The 20,041-nt window shown below is 37.0% G+C and overlaps 1 protein-coding gene across 4 annotated transcripts in view; it reads right to left on the reverse strand.

Moving 5' to 3' along the window:
* Positions 1 to 20,041, reverse strand: part of LOC134747195 (AF4/FMR2 family member lilli) — a 265,189-nt gene that overhangs the window by 43,477 nt on the left and 201,671 nt on the right. For all 4 annotated transcript variants that reach the window (XM_063681787.1, XM_063681785.1, XM_063681788.1 and 1 more), the window contains one exon: positions 19,820 to 19,877. In XM_063681787.1, coding sequence (XP_063537857.1) covers positions 19,820 to 19,877 — 58 coding nt within the window. The remainder of the gene's footprint in view (positions 1 to 19,819; positions 19,878 to 20,041) is intronic.

Raw genomic sequence — 20,041 nt, forward strand, 5'->3', positions numbered from 1 at the left:
CATTATATTTGATTAAGTTCATACACAGTTATGATTTAGATAAAATATGAATACCTATTTTACTTAACAAAAATATTTGTATAAATATTGATAAAAAATTATTAAATTTATTTTACTTCATCAAAGAGCGGTGTGTAAGTATCCGACGTTTTATACCTATATATTTGACTACTAAAATGCGGGTTTTAAAAATGCAGAAAGTGGACAATGAAAAATTTAATTTTGACACTACTGTGGGCATAATTTTATTGTACTGTTATTTATATCCATGTACTCATAAGGACTGAGCACAAAAGGTCATGCGACTTGCAAAACGCAGTAATAGAGCTAGCCCTTAGGCTGCCGTAAGATGCAAGTACATATATATTATTTAATGGATATAAAAAAGACCGGGAAATAAGATGTTACCGGCCAAATTCCGTTAGAAATAAGAGACAAGCGATCCCTATTCCGACTGAAATATGTGTAGTCGTTTTTTTTAATGCAAGAGTAATAATGTTGCATTATAAATATTACAATACAATCCATTACAGCCGTTGGCGTCTCTCGTTAAAGCGCTCTAACGGTTTTACGCATTCTATGATCACAAACGACATGATAATATTTCCGCGCATATTCGTGAAAAACGTGCATGCTACATGGAAAAATAAATTAATTATATGCGATTGTTTCCTTTATATGCCTTTGTGTAATTCTTTATTATTATTTCTTTTAATTCTTGGAGATCTTTTTTGCAATGTTTTAATAGGTGTATCTTTACGTGTTATCTGTTGTGGCATCAACGAATGGGGCCTGCGCACATAAGACCAGGGCTCAGTTGTGTCCATTTCGTGATGCACACTAATGTTCTGTTTTCTCAGCTTTTTGTTATCGGTGCATAACATGTTTGTGAATGTCACGAATAAATGTTTCTTATTTCTTAAAATAAATAAGAGACCATTTATCGCTAACAGTAGGCACCGCTCGGTTCTACAGCCAATGTCGCGAGCCAAACAAAAAGTTCCCTCGACACTTTCAACTCATCAGGGCGATTAATAACGCCTAACAACTCTGCCCTCCGATCCATAGCCTCAACAGCTTTTGTTACTTGATTTCGATTAATTAGATGCCATAAAAAAATATTTTAAAAATATCTTCTAAGCGCCTCTGCCTGTTTTTTTTTTTAAATTTACTTGCCCAGACAATAAATAAGTTAACATAATTAAATTGAAAATGAACCGCACCTCACTGAACTACCACACAATTATTTTATAACTTGCACACAATCAGTTAACTGTTGTCCGCAGGAGTAACATTTTTTTTAAATCTGTGTTTAACCGCCTTACGAAATCTTAATTAAATAAGGCATAGAGAAATACTAATGAGGTAAGGGAACAGCAGCAGTCCGTCCAACAGAAATCCAATGGAGCATCCCTGAATTGTAGCCCCGTTTCAGATTTCCGAGCAGTTAGCGTAAATCACATTGAAAGGCGAGTAAAATTGCAGGTGCACAGTCGGAACACCATCGATATCTATTCGATCTTGTACACTGGCATTATTAACGACTACCTTAAACTTATAAATTGTATTTACAGATGAACACATTCTAAGAAATGTGCAACAATTGTGCATTCACAGCGAATTTTATCAGCGCAATTATATATATATATATATATATATATATACTTATCACATTATTTTGATTATGTAATTGTCCTTACCTAAATATTTAGAAGTTTAAAATATCAACGATTTATTGCGAACTAGACTATAATTAGATTTTTAGTTATACCGGTAAAAATAGGTCAATATGAATTTGATTAAAAATTAAAAATCGTTTCGATTTAATTGAAAATTGCAAAACCAATTACTTATTATATCTATTTTAATTGTTATAATTAGTTATTATAAGAATTAAAATAAAACCTTTACACTCACAGTATTATCTAGTTAGGGCAACCACATAAACATAGATGTTCATCTAAACGAGAATGTATCACGTGAACATCTAGCCATTGATAGCTTTATGAACATTCATTACGATTTAAATTGAATCTAAAGATAATCAGAATTATATAGATTTTATTATTAGAATTGTGATACTTTATGTCTATGTCATAAAGTTAACTGTCGGTTGCATAGACATAGTATATACAAGTGTCGATTAATTGCGCGAGTTGAGTAAATGAGATTATCCTAGGTTCTACCATAGAGTAACTTATACTAGAGCGGTACTGTCATAGTAAATTTCGTAACCCCAGTAAATTCACTGCCATCTGTCGACACACTTTAAAACTAAAAATAAATATTTATAAAAATACGATAAAATGTATTTAAATATAGATAAATGATTTATTTATTTGCATTAATTATTTTTATGATTTTGACCCATGTTCTTTCACTGATATGCGTTAAAATTGTTAAATAACAAACGAAACCGTCAACGCCATCTATACGAGAGTAGGCCAAAGCTAGTGGCGCCATCTGATCGAGAATCAAATTTTCGTGATTTTCGAGGCACGTTTTTTCCTTAGACTGTATCCATCTATTACGGAGTTATATCTATCTTTGGTTCTACACATTTTAAATTTTATGTTCACAAAAAAAAAATGGAAAACGTAAAAAAAAACTGGCTGTCAAATCTGTACTTAAGACTTTTTTGAATGATTAATGGAATTCGATCAACCTACTTAGCCGGCAAGGTAAAATAGCTTGCCATTTGTCACAAAGTGCATGAGTCTCTACTCAAGGCCTCTGCCTAAGTATGATGGTCAATTTTGGTGTCAATTTGACAAATAGTGTCCTACAGCTACGACGGATTGCTACCAACATAACTGCTACTAAATCAACACTAGTGGGGAATGAGGGAAGCGAATACCGGTATAATCCGGTTTGGGGCACGGATATTGGTAAACAACCACAAATGAAATCCGCAACTGTTCGGGGATGCTAAACTATTTTAGGGTTAGGTTGCCCCAGATAATTTACTCAGAAAAACGATATTCGTAATTAAAAACACGGGTAAGTAAATACTCTTAATTAGAATAAATAAATGGTATCCATGCAGCGTGGACCGTCACAAACCCTACTGATTTGTTTGTATTGAAACTTGGGGCCACTTTTTTACTTATACCAATAAGTAGTAAAAGAACTGAATGAATAAGCAAAAATATGTTTTTTTTGAAAACAGATATATTATTTCAGTTGAGTATGCAATGGCATGTTAAAATTGTTAAATATACCTATATATTCATCGCCACAAAACTAAAAAAATGTTGATATGTTTTTTTAGCTCCTTAAGAGCCCGGTATCGATTTTAATTGCAAAAATATAAAATTGATAGATTTAGTTAGTAAAATTGTACACTTTTTGTTACGTAATAGAAATAACAAGTATGTACTGGTTTCTATTAGCACGTTTTCTCATCATGCCGTTTTATAGATAAATCTTTTTTTTTTAAACAAACTCACTAAATTAGTAGGTAATGATTTTTTTTTGATGGACGTTTAGGTAAACGCGCATAAAGCGCTGATTTTGTCGGTCTTATTTGTAAATTTTGTAAAGTTTGGACTGATAAAAATGGTAATTTTGTATTACACATATCCTGTACCACCTTTAATAGACTAAATTTTTCTTGCGTTTTCTTTAAAAGGCAAGATGAGAAGACGTGCTAATAGAAATCAATACTTGATATTTAGATATTACGTAACAAAAGGTGTACAATTTCAACGACTAAATCTATCAATTTTACATTTTTTGCTCTAAAATCGTTACCTCAAAAGCCCATCACAACTTCAATCTTCCGATTTTACATTAACAACACTTAGTGCTTAGCATAATAGTCAGTTCCTACTCTAGTTTTCACTTGGTCAAAACGTTATAAGATTTTAAATAAAGTTATGTAGGTAAAGTACCTAGTTATACTGTGTTAATTAATTATTTGCCCTAAAGGCTGTGTTAGTTAAATATTTGCCTATCTAATTAATATGAGTTTGCATGTAAACGAGCATTAAAGACTACCCTCTGCTACGCTCAGCCCATAAAATAGCGTAATAAAAAGGAAACATATACTACTTTCTCCCTTTGGACCGGAGTTGGTATAACCTTGGATAAGCGTAAATGTTTTGGGTAAACCAAATAGCAGAGGCTTTTTTTTTTCAATATACATAATTTAGATTTAAAATGACAAACTAGACAAACGATTTTAGATAGACATTATTTATAAATATGGTCACGGGAACGGCTCCAAATATTTGAGACTACCTTTTGCCCGCGACTTCGTCTGCGTGGAGTTAGTAATTTGGGTAGCTTATTTCTTATCCAATCTGCTTTTTATCGATACTTCCACCCTCCTTTTTCACCCCCTCAAAGGATGACTTCTGGGATAAAAACTACCCTATGTCTATCCCCGGGACTCAAACTATCTCTATACCAAATTGCAACTAAATCGGTTCAGCGGTTTAAGCTTGAAGAGATAACAGACAGACAGACACACTTTCACATTTATAATATGAGTATGGATATAGTGAAAGTCTGTCTGTCTGTCTGTCTGTCTGTCTGTGTATTCCCTCTTCACGCTTAAACCGCTGAACCGATTTAGTAGAAATTTGACATAGAGATAGTTTGAGTCCCGGGGAAGGACATAGGATAGTTTTTATGTCGGAAATCATATGTGAAGGGGGGGGGGGGGGGTAAAACTGAGATCTAATGAATTGCCTCATAATTTATGTCAAGCAATTAAGCTTATGATTTTATGATGGTGAGGATACTTCGGCAAGAGTCGTGGGATTGCTGAGGACCCATTTGAAGAGCGAGCTCACAACTGATGACATATCCCGGAGTCACCGTATGGGGCGTCCTCGTAAAAACCAGACCAGATGCGTGTTAGTGAAGTTTCGCGACATTTCTCATCGCAACGATGTGTGGTATAGCAAAACCGCCTTGAAAGGAACGGGCGTGATTGTGTCAGAGGTTTTGACTAAACCCCGGCACGACGTCTTCATGGCTGCCCGTGAACGTCTCGGTGTTCGTAACTGTTTTACGCGGGACGGCAGTGTCTACGTTCAAGTTAAGGAAGGGGAACGCCGCTGCGTGTCGTCACTCGCTGATCTCGACTCCATCAAGCCGGCGCCGGAGTCCCAACCCGCCGTTAGTACAGCGGCGGTACCAGGCCCGGCTGCTAACAAGCCAGACAAAAGGGTGAAGCGTCAGGGAGCTATTAAGCCCCGTGTTTGAGGAATAGTGTTATTATTGTGTTGTTAGTTGTCGAGTAAGTTTCCTGTTTCTACATTTCAATTTGACTCTTGTTTTTGGCCGTGTAATATCTTGTGCGAATTTCTCTTTTACCCTCTTCTTACGTTATTATTTTTTACAACTTTACACTTCTGTCGGTTAATATTTCACCTATCGTTATAAATTTCTTGTTCGCTTGGCACTGACAGTAGTGATAAATGTCACAAGTGACACTTGACATGTATCAGTGTTGCCACTTACTAAATTGCGTTTTGTTGTTACTTTAAAATTTGTATCATATAATATTCAGTTACTGCTGGCGGGTCGTTGGAAATAATTTTAGTGCATTTGTTAGTCTTAGTTATTTTTTATATTTATTATTTTATAATACTTATTTATTTTTATATATATTTATCCATAAATGGCAAACTTTAACGATTCTAGCGGAAATAGTGACTTTGTTTCTGCTTCCTCTGATTGTGATGATAGCTTTCATAGCCTCCCTCCCTCTCTTCATGACTTACTTGACCAACAACTTTCTGACGTTCCCAAAAACTTTAATGTCGTGCATATAAATGCCCAAAGTATTCCCGCCCACTTTAATGATTTTTTATTAACTTTTGAACTAAGTCGTATTGACGCCATTTTGATCTCCGAGTCTTGGCTCAAGCCTTGCCTCTCGTCTACCTCTTATTCGCTGCCCGGTTTTTGTTTAATCCGTAATGATCGCTCTGGCAGAGGAGGTGGGGGTGTTGCTATTTATCTCCGATCCCATATCCCGTATTCCATTTTAAGTATGTCTGCTCAATCCCCTTCTGTCACCGCGGAGTATTTATTTCTAGAGTTGAGCCTATCTCACTCTAAAGTTCTTTTAGGTGTTTTTTATTCTCCCTCCCTTCAAGTTAATTACTTTGCGTCTTTTGAAAAGCTTCTTGAGGATTTAATGCCATCATATACCCATCATATTATTATGGGGGATTTTAATACATGTATTCTAAAAAATGACTCTCGCTCCAAGTCTCTTAAATCCCTTGCTGAAGCCTGCAATATGTTCATTCTGCCTTCCGGTCCCACACATTTTTTTCCTAACTGTTCTCCGTCGCTTCTCGACCTTACCTTTGTCTCTTCTGTAGATCATGTTGCAAGGTATGACCAATTCTCTGCGGACGCCTTTTCATATCATCATCTGCTCTTTTTGTCTTATAAAATCCGTCCCCCTAAGGCCAAACCTAAAATACTCTTTCAGCGCAATTTTAGTCGGATGTGTGTTGAAAAGCTTCGTGAGGATGCCTCGAAGTTCGACTGGAGTGGGGTGTTGGAGGCTGCTTCAGTAGATGAGAAGGTATCGCTCTTTAACTCTGCTCTAACTCATCTCTACGATGTTCACGCCCCTATACGCCCGGTAAAAATTAAGCACCTTCCTGCTCCCTGGCTTACTGAGGACATTAGGTTACTAATAGCAAAAAAGAATTTGGCTAAATCTAGATTCAGGGGATACCCTACAGACAAAAATAAGGCTAAGTACCATGCTTTACGGAATCGTTGCAGTACAATGTGCCGAGATGCTCAGAGGCGACACATTCACAATTCCGTAGAAAATGGGAACCCCGCCAAAGTTTGGAAGTTCTTAAAGTCACTTGGAGTTGGGAAGCAACCTCAAAACTCAATCAGTGATAGCGTTGACCTCGACCAGCTTAACCTGCATTTTTCTTCTTCTGCCACTTTTTCTGGGTCAGTTAAGTTGGACACCCTTAACTTTCTTTCAAATATCCCAACTCCTGACTATCCCCCTTTCTCTCTTGCTCAATTTACTGACAGTGACGTTAAGAAGAACGTAATAGCCATCTCGTCTAATGCCGTTGGAGTCGATAATCTGAGCCGAAACATGATCCTTCCCCTCATTGACCTCATAGCTCCTATTATCACCTGTATCCTCAATAGCTCCATTTCTTCTAATGTTTTTCCGTCGCTTTGGAAAGATGCCGACGTCATTCCTTTGCCTAAAAAATCCAGTCCCTCCGCCTTCTCAGACTACCGTCCTATTTCCATTCTTCCTTTCCTCTCTAAAGTTCTAGAGCGTCTAGTACATCAGCAACTTACTTCTTTTTTGAACAGACACGCGCTCATGAACCCATACCAATCCGGATTCCGTACAGGCCACAGCACAACTACTGCTCTTGTAAAAATTACTGACGATATCCGGGCCGGTATGGATAATCGTAAGATCACGGTATTATCGCTTCTGGATTTCAGTAATGCTTTCAACACGGTTGACTTCGACATCTTGTTAGGCATATTGCGTTCACTTAATGTATCTCCTGCGGTAGTTGACTGGTTTCACAGTTACTTAGTAGGGCGTCGGCAGCGTATAAAGGCGGATTCCTATCGATCTTCGTGGTGCAACACGCTTGCTGGTGTCCCACAGGGCGGCGTGTTGTCTCCTCTTCTTTTTTCTATCTTCATAAACTCTATCACTTCCAATATTTTGTCCTCCTACCACCTTTACGCTGACGACCTTCAAATCTACTCTCAGGGCTCTGTTACCGATCTATCACAGACTATCTGCGCCATGAACACTGACTTGGAGAGTATTTTAAATTGGAGTAAACGTTACGGTCTCAAGGTTAACCCTACTAAAACTCAGGTTATAGTCATAGGTAGCTCAAAGCTCACTGCCCGGATTGATTTAGGTTCTCTACCTGCCATTGTGTTTGACGGTATTCAGATTCCCTACTCTCTCCAGGTAAAGAATCTCGGTGTCATGATGGACCAGAGTCTCTCTTGGGTACCTCAGGTGAATGAGGTTAGCAGGAAAATGTTTGCTGCAACTGCATCACTCCGCAGACTCCGTAATTTCTTGCCTTACGCCACTAAGATTGCGCTAGCTCAATCCCTCTTATTGCCCATATTAGATTATGCCGACATTTGCTATCTGGACCTTACGGAGGACCAGCTGAATAAGCTCGAGCGCCTCCAGAATCTCGGTATAAGGTTTATATTTGGTCTGCGCAAATTTGACCATGTGTCACAGTTCCGTTCTCAGCTCAAGTGGCTTCCTATTCGTCTTCGCCGTGACTCTCATGTTCTCGCCCTTCTCTATGGCATTCTCTTTAACCCCGCTACACCACCTTATCTCAAAGAGCGTTTCAAGTATCTCTCTTCTATCAGATGTTCTCAGACTCATATTCTTGCTTCTCCCTCATCTACTTCTAAATTTTATAATAGCTCTTTTACCTTCAGGGCTGTTCGGCTGTGGAATGCTTTACCAGTAGAATTAAGATTAGCTAAATCTCTCCCCATATTCAAAAATCAGCTAAAACTATACTTTCTATCTCTGCCTTAAGTTGCCATTTTATATATTGTATATATGCTTGTATAAATATATATTATATATATATATATATATATTGTATTGTATATTTATTTGTGTGTTAGGTTTCGTTTTAATACTTATATGTATAAGTAGTAATTGTAGTATGTGTGTTTGTGTTTAATAGTCTCCATATTTAGCTCTTTGCACTACCTGTTGACTTTTGTATGAGTTCTACATTTCCTGCTACCCAAAGGTTGTCTGGAAGAGATCGCTTTTTAGCGATAAGACCGCCTGTTGTTACCTGGTTCTATTTTTTCTTTAAATATTTCTTTGTAGTTTTACATGTATGTAAAATGTATAATTTTGGTGCAATAAAGAATATTTACTTACTTACTTACTTACTTATGCTCAAATTGAATTATTGCTACTACACATGAAATAAAACTATGAAAACGGATTATATCGCGTATATTGAATTTATAATACATCCCGACGTTTCGAACTCTTTACAGCGTTCGTGGTCAACGGGTGACTGAGGAAAAATTACAAAATGCAAAAATACCCACATACTAAAATAATGAACAATCATAGACTACAAACTTTAAGGCTGGTTGTACATGCAAAATCGGTTCATAAGGCTAGTTATACACTATAATTATTTTTCAAAGATATATATATATATACGCGATAAAAAACTATGCCGGCTCCAACCCTACACCACGGACCCGAGAAGATTTAATTCCCTCCTAAATTGTAGGAGGGTATCCCAATATGGGACCGGCAACAAACTCGGCGGGACACATCTTTTTGGGGTCTCCGGTGTCTCCAGTAGTCGCTGACATCTTTATGGAGGACTTCGAGGAGAGGGCACTCTCATTGGCTCCTGTGCGACCGAAGATATTTAAAAGATACGTAGATGACACTTTTACTATACTTCCAAAAAGTAGTGTTTCAACTTTCTTGGATCACCTAAATTCCATCCATAGCAAAATAAAATTTACTATGGAGTTGGAAAAAGACTGTTCTCTCCCCTTCTTAGATGTATTGGTAAAAAGAAATCCTGATAACACCCTAGGTCGCACTGTGTATAGGAAACCTACTCATACTGATAGGTACTTAAATGGCAAATCGCATCACCATCCCAGTCAACTTGTTACAGTAGGCAAATCTTTGTTTCAGAGAGCCCAGAGGATATGTGATGACCAGCATCTGGCCGCGGAGCTCCAGCATGCCAGGCGCGCGCTCCAGGCAAACGAGCTCAGGATACCGCGGGTCAACCAGAGGTCCCACATTAAGATCCCCACAGTTGAGCGCAGGCCTGCCATTCTGCCTTTTGTCAGGGGGGTCACGGACAGGATCAGCCACATCTTGAAGCGTGCTTCTATAAAAACATATTTCAAGCCAATGAAGAAGATGTCACAATTCCTGAGGCCTGTAAAATGCAATACCCCTCTACAGACTGCAGGAGTGTACAGGCTGGACTGTGAGTGTGGCCTATCATATGTCGGGCAGACGAAACGGAGCATTTCCACTCGGGTGAAGGAACACATAGCTGATGTCAAGCACCGTCGACCTAGGTCTGCTGTCTGTGAGCATGTCATGGATAAAGCCAATCACTCAATCAAGTTTGATAAGCCTCTGGTTCTTGCCAAGGAGAAGCGTTACATACCCAGAATGCTGCGCGAGGCCATTGAGATTAAGAAATATCCAAACTTTAATAGGGAAGATGGCTTTTCTCTACCACCAGCTTGGGATCCTGTAGTCCACCTGATAAAGGAGCAAGCGAGACATAGACTGTGAGACCGTAGTGTTGGATGATGCTGGACATTCTGATGTTTTGAAAAGATGTGTCCCGCCGAGTTTGTTGCCGGTCCCATATTGGGATACCCTCCTACAATTTAGGAGGGAATTAAATCTTCTCGGGTCCGTGGTGTAGGGTTGGAGCCGGCATAGTTTTTTATCGCGTATATATATATATATCTTTGAAAAATAATTATAGTGTATAACTAGCCTTATGAACCGATTTTGCATGTACAACCAGCCTTAAAGTTTGTAGTCTATGATTGTTCATTATTTTAGTATGTGGGTATTTTTGCATTTTGTAATTTTTCCTCAGTCACCCGTTGACCACGAACGCTGTAAAGAGTTCGAAACGTCGGGATGTATTATAAATTCAATATACGCGATATAATCCGTTTTCATAGTTTTATTTCATGAGTAACTATCGCGGTAACCGAAGACAATATTATTGCTACTACACTTTATGCAGGCGCTAAACATCAACATCAACATCAAACATTTATTCAGCAAATAGGCACAGGGGCACTTTTACATGTCAATTTTTACAAACAATAAAATTAATCCAAAATTACAAAAAACAATTACATAAATATAAATGTTAAATTACACAAGAAAAAAAAACTAATAAAAACTATACAAATAACAGAAGTACTAAAATTGTTTAGAGATGTAAGAGTCTCTAGGTGTCAGAGATAAAATGTATATAATAATAAAAAAGATCATCAAATTATCCAGAGATGTAAAGGGTCTCCAAGACTTGAATTGTTATATAATTAATAAAGATATTATCATCTTATAATCAGACAAACAGACAAGAACCGAATGAAGTGTCTCACGTTAATGCCACTCAAAAGTAGTTACTCTAGCTGCTGTTACTGATTCCACGCAGAAGAAGTCGCGGGCAAAAGCTGGTAACTAGTATAGTATATATGGTATGGATGTTTTTGGGAATATTCGTTTCACCGAGTTCTTTAGGTCTCTAGTTTTTTAGATTTCATCAAATTACACACTGTATACGCATTTTGTAAAAATACATAAAAGTGTGCAGAATATAGTCAGCGTTACAAGGTGTTAAGCTAGCTGTATTATATTTATTTTGTATATTAGTAAATTAGCGATTCGAAACCTATGTGATTTTCGACGCTGCGCTTGTAAATTCCGACATATGCTCCAATCGTATTCTTCTTCTTCTTCGAAAACCGAAGTTATATCCTGAAAACCATTACACGAGGTTTTCTTTTCTTAAAATTTGACGGATCACATATCGGGATTTGCAAGCGCAACAACGTTTTATTGTGTTATGTGGTTGGGTAGGCTTGACAGGGTTTTTATTGCAGATTGCAGCACCTAATAATATCTTTTGTTTTTGAAATATGCTACTATCCTGTAATACGATCTGCAGCTGACAATGCAGAAACGGAATAAACTATCAAGTACGAGTTGGCGCAATACAGCACTTCCGTAGTCCGCTAAGAGTGCCCGGTTTCCCCCCAGTTTTCCAGGCACCACCGGCTTTATTGGAAATATAGCTCCTCTAGTTACGTCACTTGCATTCTAATGACCTACTGTTATATATTTCGCTTGCAATAATAAAATCAACGATTTAAATTCATACGATACAATTACTTGGCTTATATTTTGGACATTTGCGTAGCTGAACATTAAAAAAAATCCTTAACCAAAACGATTTCATTAAATACACAGAATTTCTTGGACAAAAAGCTAAAAGGATTTTATTTCTAATGAACGTTCAAACAAAAGCTTAATTAAATTCGCTTTTACAGATTTTTCTCGCCAACACGATTTGCTAACTCTACAATTAAATATTCGGACATCTATAATTAAATAGCATTATGGATGTCCGAATATAAATTAATCAAAGTAATTGTTGTTGTATTATAATATACATACAGTACTTGTACAGTAATGTTTGTATTATATTATTTTACTTAACCTTAAATTCCCACACAAACCTCAAATTGAAAAAAGCACAAAAGTGAATAATTTTTCACTAGAAATTTAAACACAATAGAGTTTTCTTCGGATCGGACCAAAGGCATCCGGGCCTAGGAAACAATAGGGTGAGATCGCTTTAAATCTGTTATAGACATAACCGGCGCCGATAACACAGGGGGTTAGTGCTGGCGGCAGTTCGCCAAACAGAACTTTTAAAGGACTGTGAGAATATTGTGCAGATTCCGGTGATGTTCTTGTCGCAAGGCGATCACAGAGTGAATTTGAAACAAAATACAAGAAATACAACTTTGCTTTGACGAGCGCTTAACTGTTATCCCAATATTTCGTCCCTTTCACACGTATACTAAGTAACAGCAGTCGATGACCACCACGATAGGTCATCTCACAAAATCAATCGGTAATATAGTAGCCACGTAACATTTGAAACCTTTGAATAAAGAGAAAATGTTCCAAAACCTGCAACGATCAATAAGACTGCTTAGACGAAAAACACAAACGCCAATCAATTTCCAGCCTCAAAATCGCAGACGCATAATCTCCTATAAAAGCACCTTTTCGCGCCACTGATTTATGTATCACCAGCCAGCCCGATACATACCTAACTCATATGGGCACGGGGGGAACCCCACTGAAACATCGGCGTTTACGATTCGGCCGTAAAACTTGAAAACTGTAATAGGATCTTTTCCGATACCATCGATTAATGAGGACCCCGAAAAAGCGGAGAAAATTGTGCAGAGCAGGGCTCGGATCCGGTTTTTTTTAAAACCGAAAATAGGCCAATATTTTTAATTATTTTATGCTCTTTACGTAAGACTGAAATCGTGTATTTAGGTAACAACTTCGTAATATTAGATTGTACCACTAAAAATGAAATAATACACCCAAGAACGAAAAAGAACGTAATAATATTGGTATTTTTTGTATGAAGAAAAAACCGGTCCCGAGCCTTGGTGCAGTTTTTTTTTTGGAGGCATGGAGTTGATAAATGTTTAGCGGACTACGCAATAGGCAGCAAATGATTCGCTTCCAAGTTTATGTGACATAAAAGTTATTGTATTTTGCAAGCGATTCAAAGAGTAGGTACATAGTTACAGTAAATGATTAAATTTATTCTAAAGAAAGTTCATTTAATATTAACAAAAAACTCAATAAGATTCGTCACAAGACGCTCTGTTAAAATTTGTCGCGAGATTCAAAAGAGAGGGCTTAAATTTTAGAACATTATTTCCAAGTTGATATTTCGTGGCACGTCTAATTTAATATGGATATTGTTCAAAAATTAAATAATCTAAGAATAGCGAGCTCACTTTCATAAGCTTACTTAATAGACCTTTGCTAAATTAATGAAAGCCAAAACACGAAGAGATTTTTGTTTAATGTCTCAATTGTTAAAAAGTAAAACCGAGTAACAAATTGTCAGTTTTATGCTAGTTTCCGCTACTCTTCTGCCCTTTTACACTTCTTGATAAAGATTTATAACGAACCTGTTTAAACTATTCAGCGGTATTACAGTAGTAACGGAACACAGAGACAGTTTCTATAACTATGTGTATGTGTCAATTATTTTGAAAAACTACTAGCAAATATTTAAATATAGAAAGTGAATTAAATGCAATACAAAATATCTACATAGATACTCGTATTGTAAGGTAACGACCGCAATCATTTACAACCAAGCCTTCTTATAGTTTCATAAAATAGACTATTTATTTCGTAAAGGAGTAGCTCTAGGGTACTCCGAGATTGGGTTATAAATAAAAGCTGTCGCTCAAATAAAAGCTCTCTGAAATATATTGCACGTAACTAGATACCGTAAATATCGAACTAGTATTTTAGTGGTTGGTTTTTTTATCATTTTAATAACAAGTTTTTAAATATACCTGAAGGTACTTAAGATAGCTAGCTTGGTTATTATAGCACAATATCGCGGTAGTAATAACGAGAGATATCTCGGGAAAACATTTTTCCCAGAACTACTTTTCATTATTTTTTCCGTATGAGATTGTTACGTTACCAAAAACGGTTGTACGTACACAAATAAAATCACAAAAAAAAACAAATACATATAACGTTTTTTAATCCAAAAAAAATAAAAGAAACTCAAAATAAACAGTTTATCCATATCCCCGATCAAATTGCAAACAGACGTGTAAAAATAAAACAAATATATTTCCCGATACCCGTTCCTCGCGTACATGTCACGCGCAGGGCCCGACTCGATTCGAAATCACTCAACAATGGGATCCTACTATTAGTCTAACCGTCTCACCCTTCACCCACACACACACACGAACAGGAAGCAATATAGCCAATACGGCTTTTAATAGTTTTTGAAATAGGATAAATCAAAGCCAATCTACTGGCAACCGCTAAAATTGGAAACGGCTAAAAACGAGTATAAAAAATAAACATTGGTTTAGCTCAATTCGGTTAGATGTTAGAGCAAAAAAATTGACACGTCGAAATTGGTTTTGGAGTATTTGACTAAAGAAGTTTTCATTTTTGATAGGTAGCAATTTAGTAGTGTTCGATCTGTAATATAAACAAATAATAAGTTTTGTAAATAAGGAATTAAGGATTACTGTTTACTACGTACTCATTATTCACGATGTAATTTAATCTAACGGATTCAACAATTAACGAACAGCAGACTAAAGACATTCAACAATAGCGTAGTCTCTAACTCTTTACCTTAGCTCAACAAACATTACAATCAGTCGTGACTTAACTAAAGACTATAAAACTTATAAAATAAACGATCTATGTCGGCAAAGGTCTGTGACCCCTGGAGGCGGGGCTAAAGCAGGATGTATTCAACAATCATAGTGCAGTCTAGGAAATACCGTACGATTTATATCGCAGTTTTTGCTGCATTTATTTTTCATTTGACGTTCGATTCGCGACCCCTGACGCCAGGTGGAAGATATGTACAGTACAGTCGGACACGTATGTTGTCCACACTGCTATGCAAATTTAAGTTTACGTCAGTACACACATGCATACATAGATAAATCAAATTACGTATTCTTTTTTTGAAATAATCCTTTCATTTTCTAAAAGTACACTTAATAAAATCTATCAAATTACATCCTTGAAGTCTATTAGAAACTACAATATTCTAAACGACAACATGAGAGTCTCAGGTCGGTTATTAACCTCTGAAAGCCATCTTAAGCATATTTAATACTAGCTTTTGCCCGGGACTTCGTCTGCGTGGAGTTAGTAATTTTGGGTAGCTTATTTTTTTATCCAATCTGCATTTTATCGATGCCCCATAAAGACTTCTACCCTCTATAATAAAAACTATGTCCTTCCCCGGGACTCAAACTATCTCTATACCAAATTTCAACTAAATCGGTTCAGCGGTTTAAGCGTGAAGAGGTAACAGACAGACAGACACACTTTCGCATTTATAATATTAGTATGGATTGACACATAAGCAACCTACATCTCCCTATACCTCTTACCTAAGAACAACATACATATCTATTCATTTAAATCTACAGCCTCCTAACACAAGTGGGTCAACTCAAATTTCACGTAACAATACTGCAAAATCGTGCCGACTGTACCACACACGAAGGAGCAGCGAAACAGAACGGCACCAATTAAACCAGAGCCCCCAACGCAAACACAATGAACGCCCGGCCCGATATAATTAAAGGCCGCCGGGGTCATCTTGCGCTGGCTAATAAAATTATTATGCGATTTAGCGGCGGGGGTCGATGCCGACCGCGCGGTGACACCACAAGAGCGTTTTCGCATAGAGCCCTGGGTAATATATGTGATTGTACGCTTTAGTCTGCGGTGGCGTGAAGTAATTCACTATTCGAACATTTCTATACGTTTGGATGCGAGTAGGTACCCACATTATGTCACGTCGATGGTAAATGGGCTTTTGAGCGTTGTTTTAATGTGGCATTGTGTCGCACGTAATTGGCTACGAATAAAAACCATTTGTTCTGAAGATTTACTAGTGGTAGGAAGGTACAGAGATTGTTTTTTCATCAAATTGCTATAAACGCTAAAAGCATTTCAATGCCTTATTTTTTATATAAAATTAACTCCCCTAGCAAATTTTTGTATAAAACAATATTACAATGTCTATAACCAACAACGGTCATACGCGTAGAAACCCCAAAGACGTAAAAATATAAGAATGATGGATCGTACATTTCGATACCACCTGTCCCCACCCCCTGAATACCCCCTACAAACACGTACAAAGTAATGTAGCCCGAACAGAAAACGTTTGTGCTTGGCTTAGGTTTTTGCGAGTGTCAGCTATCTAAATCGGGATTTAGAAGCGCGACCATTACCTAAAACGAGAATAAATTATCGACTTACCAGAATAGTATAGGACGCCTTTTTAATTTTTATTTCAGTTCCTACTATTATCGATTGATATTACCAAAGATAGATATAACTCCGTAATAGATGGATACAGTCTAAGGAAAAAACGTGCCTCGAAAATCACGAAAATTTGACTCTCGATCAGATGGCGCCACTAGTTTTGGCCTACACTCGTATAGAGGGCGTTGACTGTTTCGTTTGTTATTTATAATTTTAACGCATACCAGTGAAAGAACATGGGTCAAAATCATATAAAAATAATTAATGCAAATAAAAAAATAATTTATCCATATTTAAATACATTTTAACGTATTTTTTTAAATCTTCATTTTTAGTTTTAAAGTATGTCGATAGATGGCAGTGAATTTACAGTGGTTACAAAATTTACTATGACAGTACCGCTCTATCTTATTATATCCTCATTGATATTACCTAGATGATTTTCTCATATTATTGAGGTTGAATTTCAAAGTGTATTTCTAATGAGTCTAGAAAATAGAGATCTCTTAGTTTTCCTATTATTTATCAAGCTTTTTTGTTAAAACAAATAATTATGTCTAATATCATTTATATTTATCTTAATCTGCAGTTAACAATATTTTATATACGTTTCCGGCGTTGGAATTTTATAAGTACTGTCGTTAAATAGCTATCACCAAGATTCCTCAAATCCCTCATTTAGGACACATTTCATACATAATAGGAAATATACGTAGTTTGGACTATTAAGTATCTATATAGCGGTAACGATCTATTATATCTTAACACTGTTACAAATAACGCAATCGGCCAACTGTACACCCAGCTGTACCTATAAAGCGATATACAAACTGCCGTCACGAAACTTCAGGCGTCACTTTTCACACAGCACCGCTGAAAACGCTCCACAAAGAGATTGTTAGCTGCAACTGGTAACAGCGAGTAGTTAGAACTGCACGGCATCATTTCACCTGCGGTTTGGTGCATTTAGGCCATGTACCGTTTAAAAGTGACTTCTGAATTACGTATGACCTAAACCATGCTAAAGTAGAAATTAAAGCAGAACTGCAAACAAATAGTAGTTTATGTACGTGAAAATATTCACACGTGATTATGATGATGATGCTCTCCTGACCGATTTCGGCCACAGCGACTGTGTGCTCTGGAGTAGGCAATTTTTAATTCGCGTTATTAGCGTGTAGCTGATCCGCTCTCTGGTGCGCCCTTAGGTGGCTCACGTACCCTATCTTCTTGCTAAATACTCGAGCACATTTTGGGCACGTCAGCGCACCAGCTACATAGTTGTAGGGAATCGAGGTTGGCGGCCGAGCCTTAAGCTCATCTCGTTTCCTGTCGAGGTCACTGCGGCGTTCAGTCTCGAAATCAGTGACTCGATCGTGAATGAGGCGCCGCCACTCGGGCCGCTGCGCTGCCTTCCGCTCCCAGACCGAGGGTTGTAGTTTGCATTCACACGTATAAAACAAATGTCATGGTACATGGGCGCAATACTCGAAATGCAGATAAGCTCGTTGCTATCACAGACAGACAGACAGACAGCGGAGTCGTAGTAATAGGGGTCTCGTTTTTACACTTTGGTACGGAACCCTGAAAACTCTCGTAAGTAGAAAGCCACATTCATTATGCTTTAAAATAAATATAACAAAGCCATGTTCAGTTAAGTGAATACCGTTTCGCAACACCTGGACCCGAACGAACGCAAAACGGCCGACATAAAAATGTCCGCGTTGCCATCAAAACAAATTATATCGCGGTTAACGCTTGCACCTTGCATTTTAACCATCCATTGCTGTCCCGCTCCCGACAGATGGCGCTACGGGTACAGAAGTGACTTAATATTTCATATGCTTTTGTTCGCTATTCGACCGCGTATACTAAAATTTACAGCGTTTTCGACTGAATATTTTGCAGTATTGGTTTAATCAAGTGGAGGTTTGCAGTTGAGTTTTATGTGTGTCGTTGTTTTAGATTTTTTCAACAAACTATGTACTGTAATGGAAATTATTTTAATCGTTAAAACATCACGTTTTAAACTCAAATACATAGGGTCATTGCGCTAGTTTTCGTCCACTTGACGAAATTTGAATATAAACCTACTACAAATTTGGACTTATTGCAATCCCTAATGTCTAAACAATATATCTATCTACATAAAAAATATATTTCGCAAGTAGCAAATTAAAAATGAAATATATTATTTGCTATTCGGTCAAGTGGACGAAAACTAGCGCAATTACCCTATTTCCATTTATTATACGTTCTTATTTTAGCAAGGAACAGAATATAATATAAACTTAAAATGACCAAATCACTCAACTGGCTGTGAGAATATTTAGAGCAGTGTACGTTTTATTGTAAAACAAAATTCTTCAATAGTTTATTCAAACATTATTCGGGTCCCGAACGACAGTAGGACTCTTGGATTAACCGGGACATTCATAACTCGGATTTAAGCTGGCCAAAAATTGGGTCAAGGTTCACCCACATTCTGAATATATAATAGCACGTTTGACAGATCCTCCTCGCTAATTGTCTTTGCCCCAATTTGTACGCAAATTACTCCAATTTAGTCGGAATCCACGCCTAGCCTTGTTCCAAGGTCTAATCTAGAATAATAAGGTTTTAAGAACAATTCCGTGGAATCGTTTTAGTAATGTTGCAAGTTAACCTCTAACCTTTTGAAATTATTAAAGTCAAAAGTTGTGCGCTTTGTTAATGAAGGCAAAGCTCCTAGGTCAAAACTCCGCTAATAAAACGTCAAATCGACGAAGTTTGTAAAACTAAAATATAGACTATGACGTAAGAGTTTGGAATTCATCGAGTCGGCTCATTTGCGTAAAAAGAAAAAAATATATAATCGTTGAATTCGCTAGTTTAACAACCGTTATTTTCCATGTATTTTCATGAAATGTAATATAATTATAATTTCTGTTGAACAAAAACTTGCTTACGGGAATATTGACTTACTGCTACGCTCGTAATTCGAACGTTTATCTGGTACATAATGAGTTAATTAATATTGACGGAATCATTAAACCTTATTGATACGATCAGAAATAACTTAATTTGACTACTAATTAATCAAATTATTTGACAGCGTAATACAAATACATCCATGTTTTTTGTCGGTACTTAAAAATAAGTGTTATAAAAACTAGCACTTACCGGGCTTAGGGAGAGGTGTTTTGAGATCGTTGTTGATTAGTTGGGGATTTTCTTGGACCTATTGATAAAAACATATAGTAAGTAAAGATATTAAACATTTATCTAGATGTACGAATAGATGAATGTCTGAGCCTTTAAACCGTGGTTATTATTTATGTTTGTACTCAAAAACTAGCAACGTTTGAGATCACGGGCAAACATTTAGGGAAGCCCGTAGGCTAG

The sequence above is a fragment of the Cydia strobilella genome, chromosome 14 (genome assembly GCF_947568885.1).
Source record: "Cydia strobilella chromosome 14, ilCydStro3.1, whole genome shotgun sequence".
In the NCBI taxonomy this organism is placed as follows: Eukaryota; Metazoa; Arthropoda; class Insecta; order Lepidoptera; family Tortricidae; genus Cydia; species Cydia strobilella.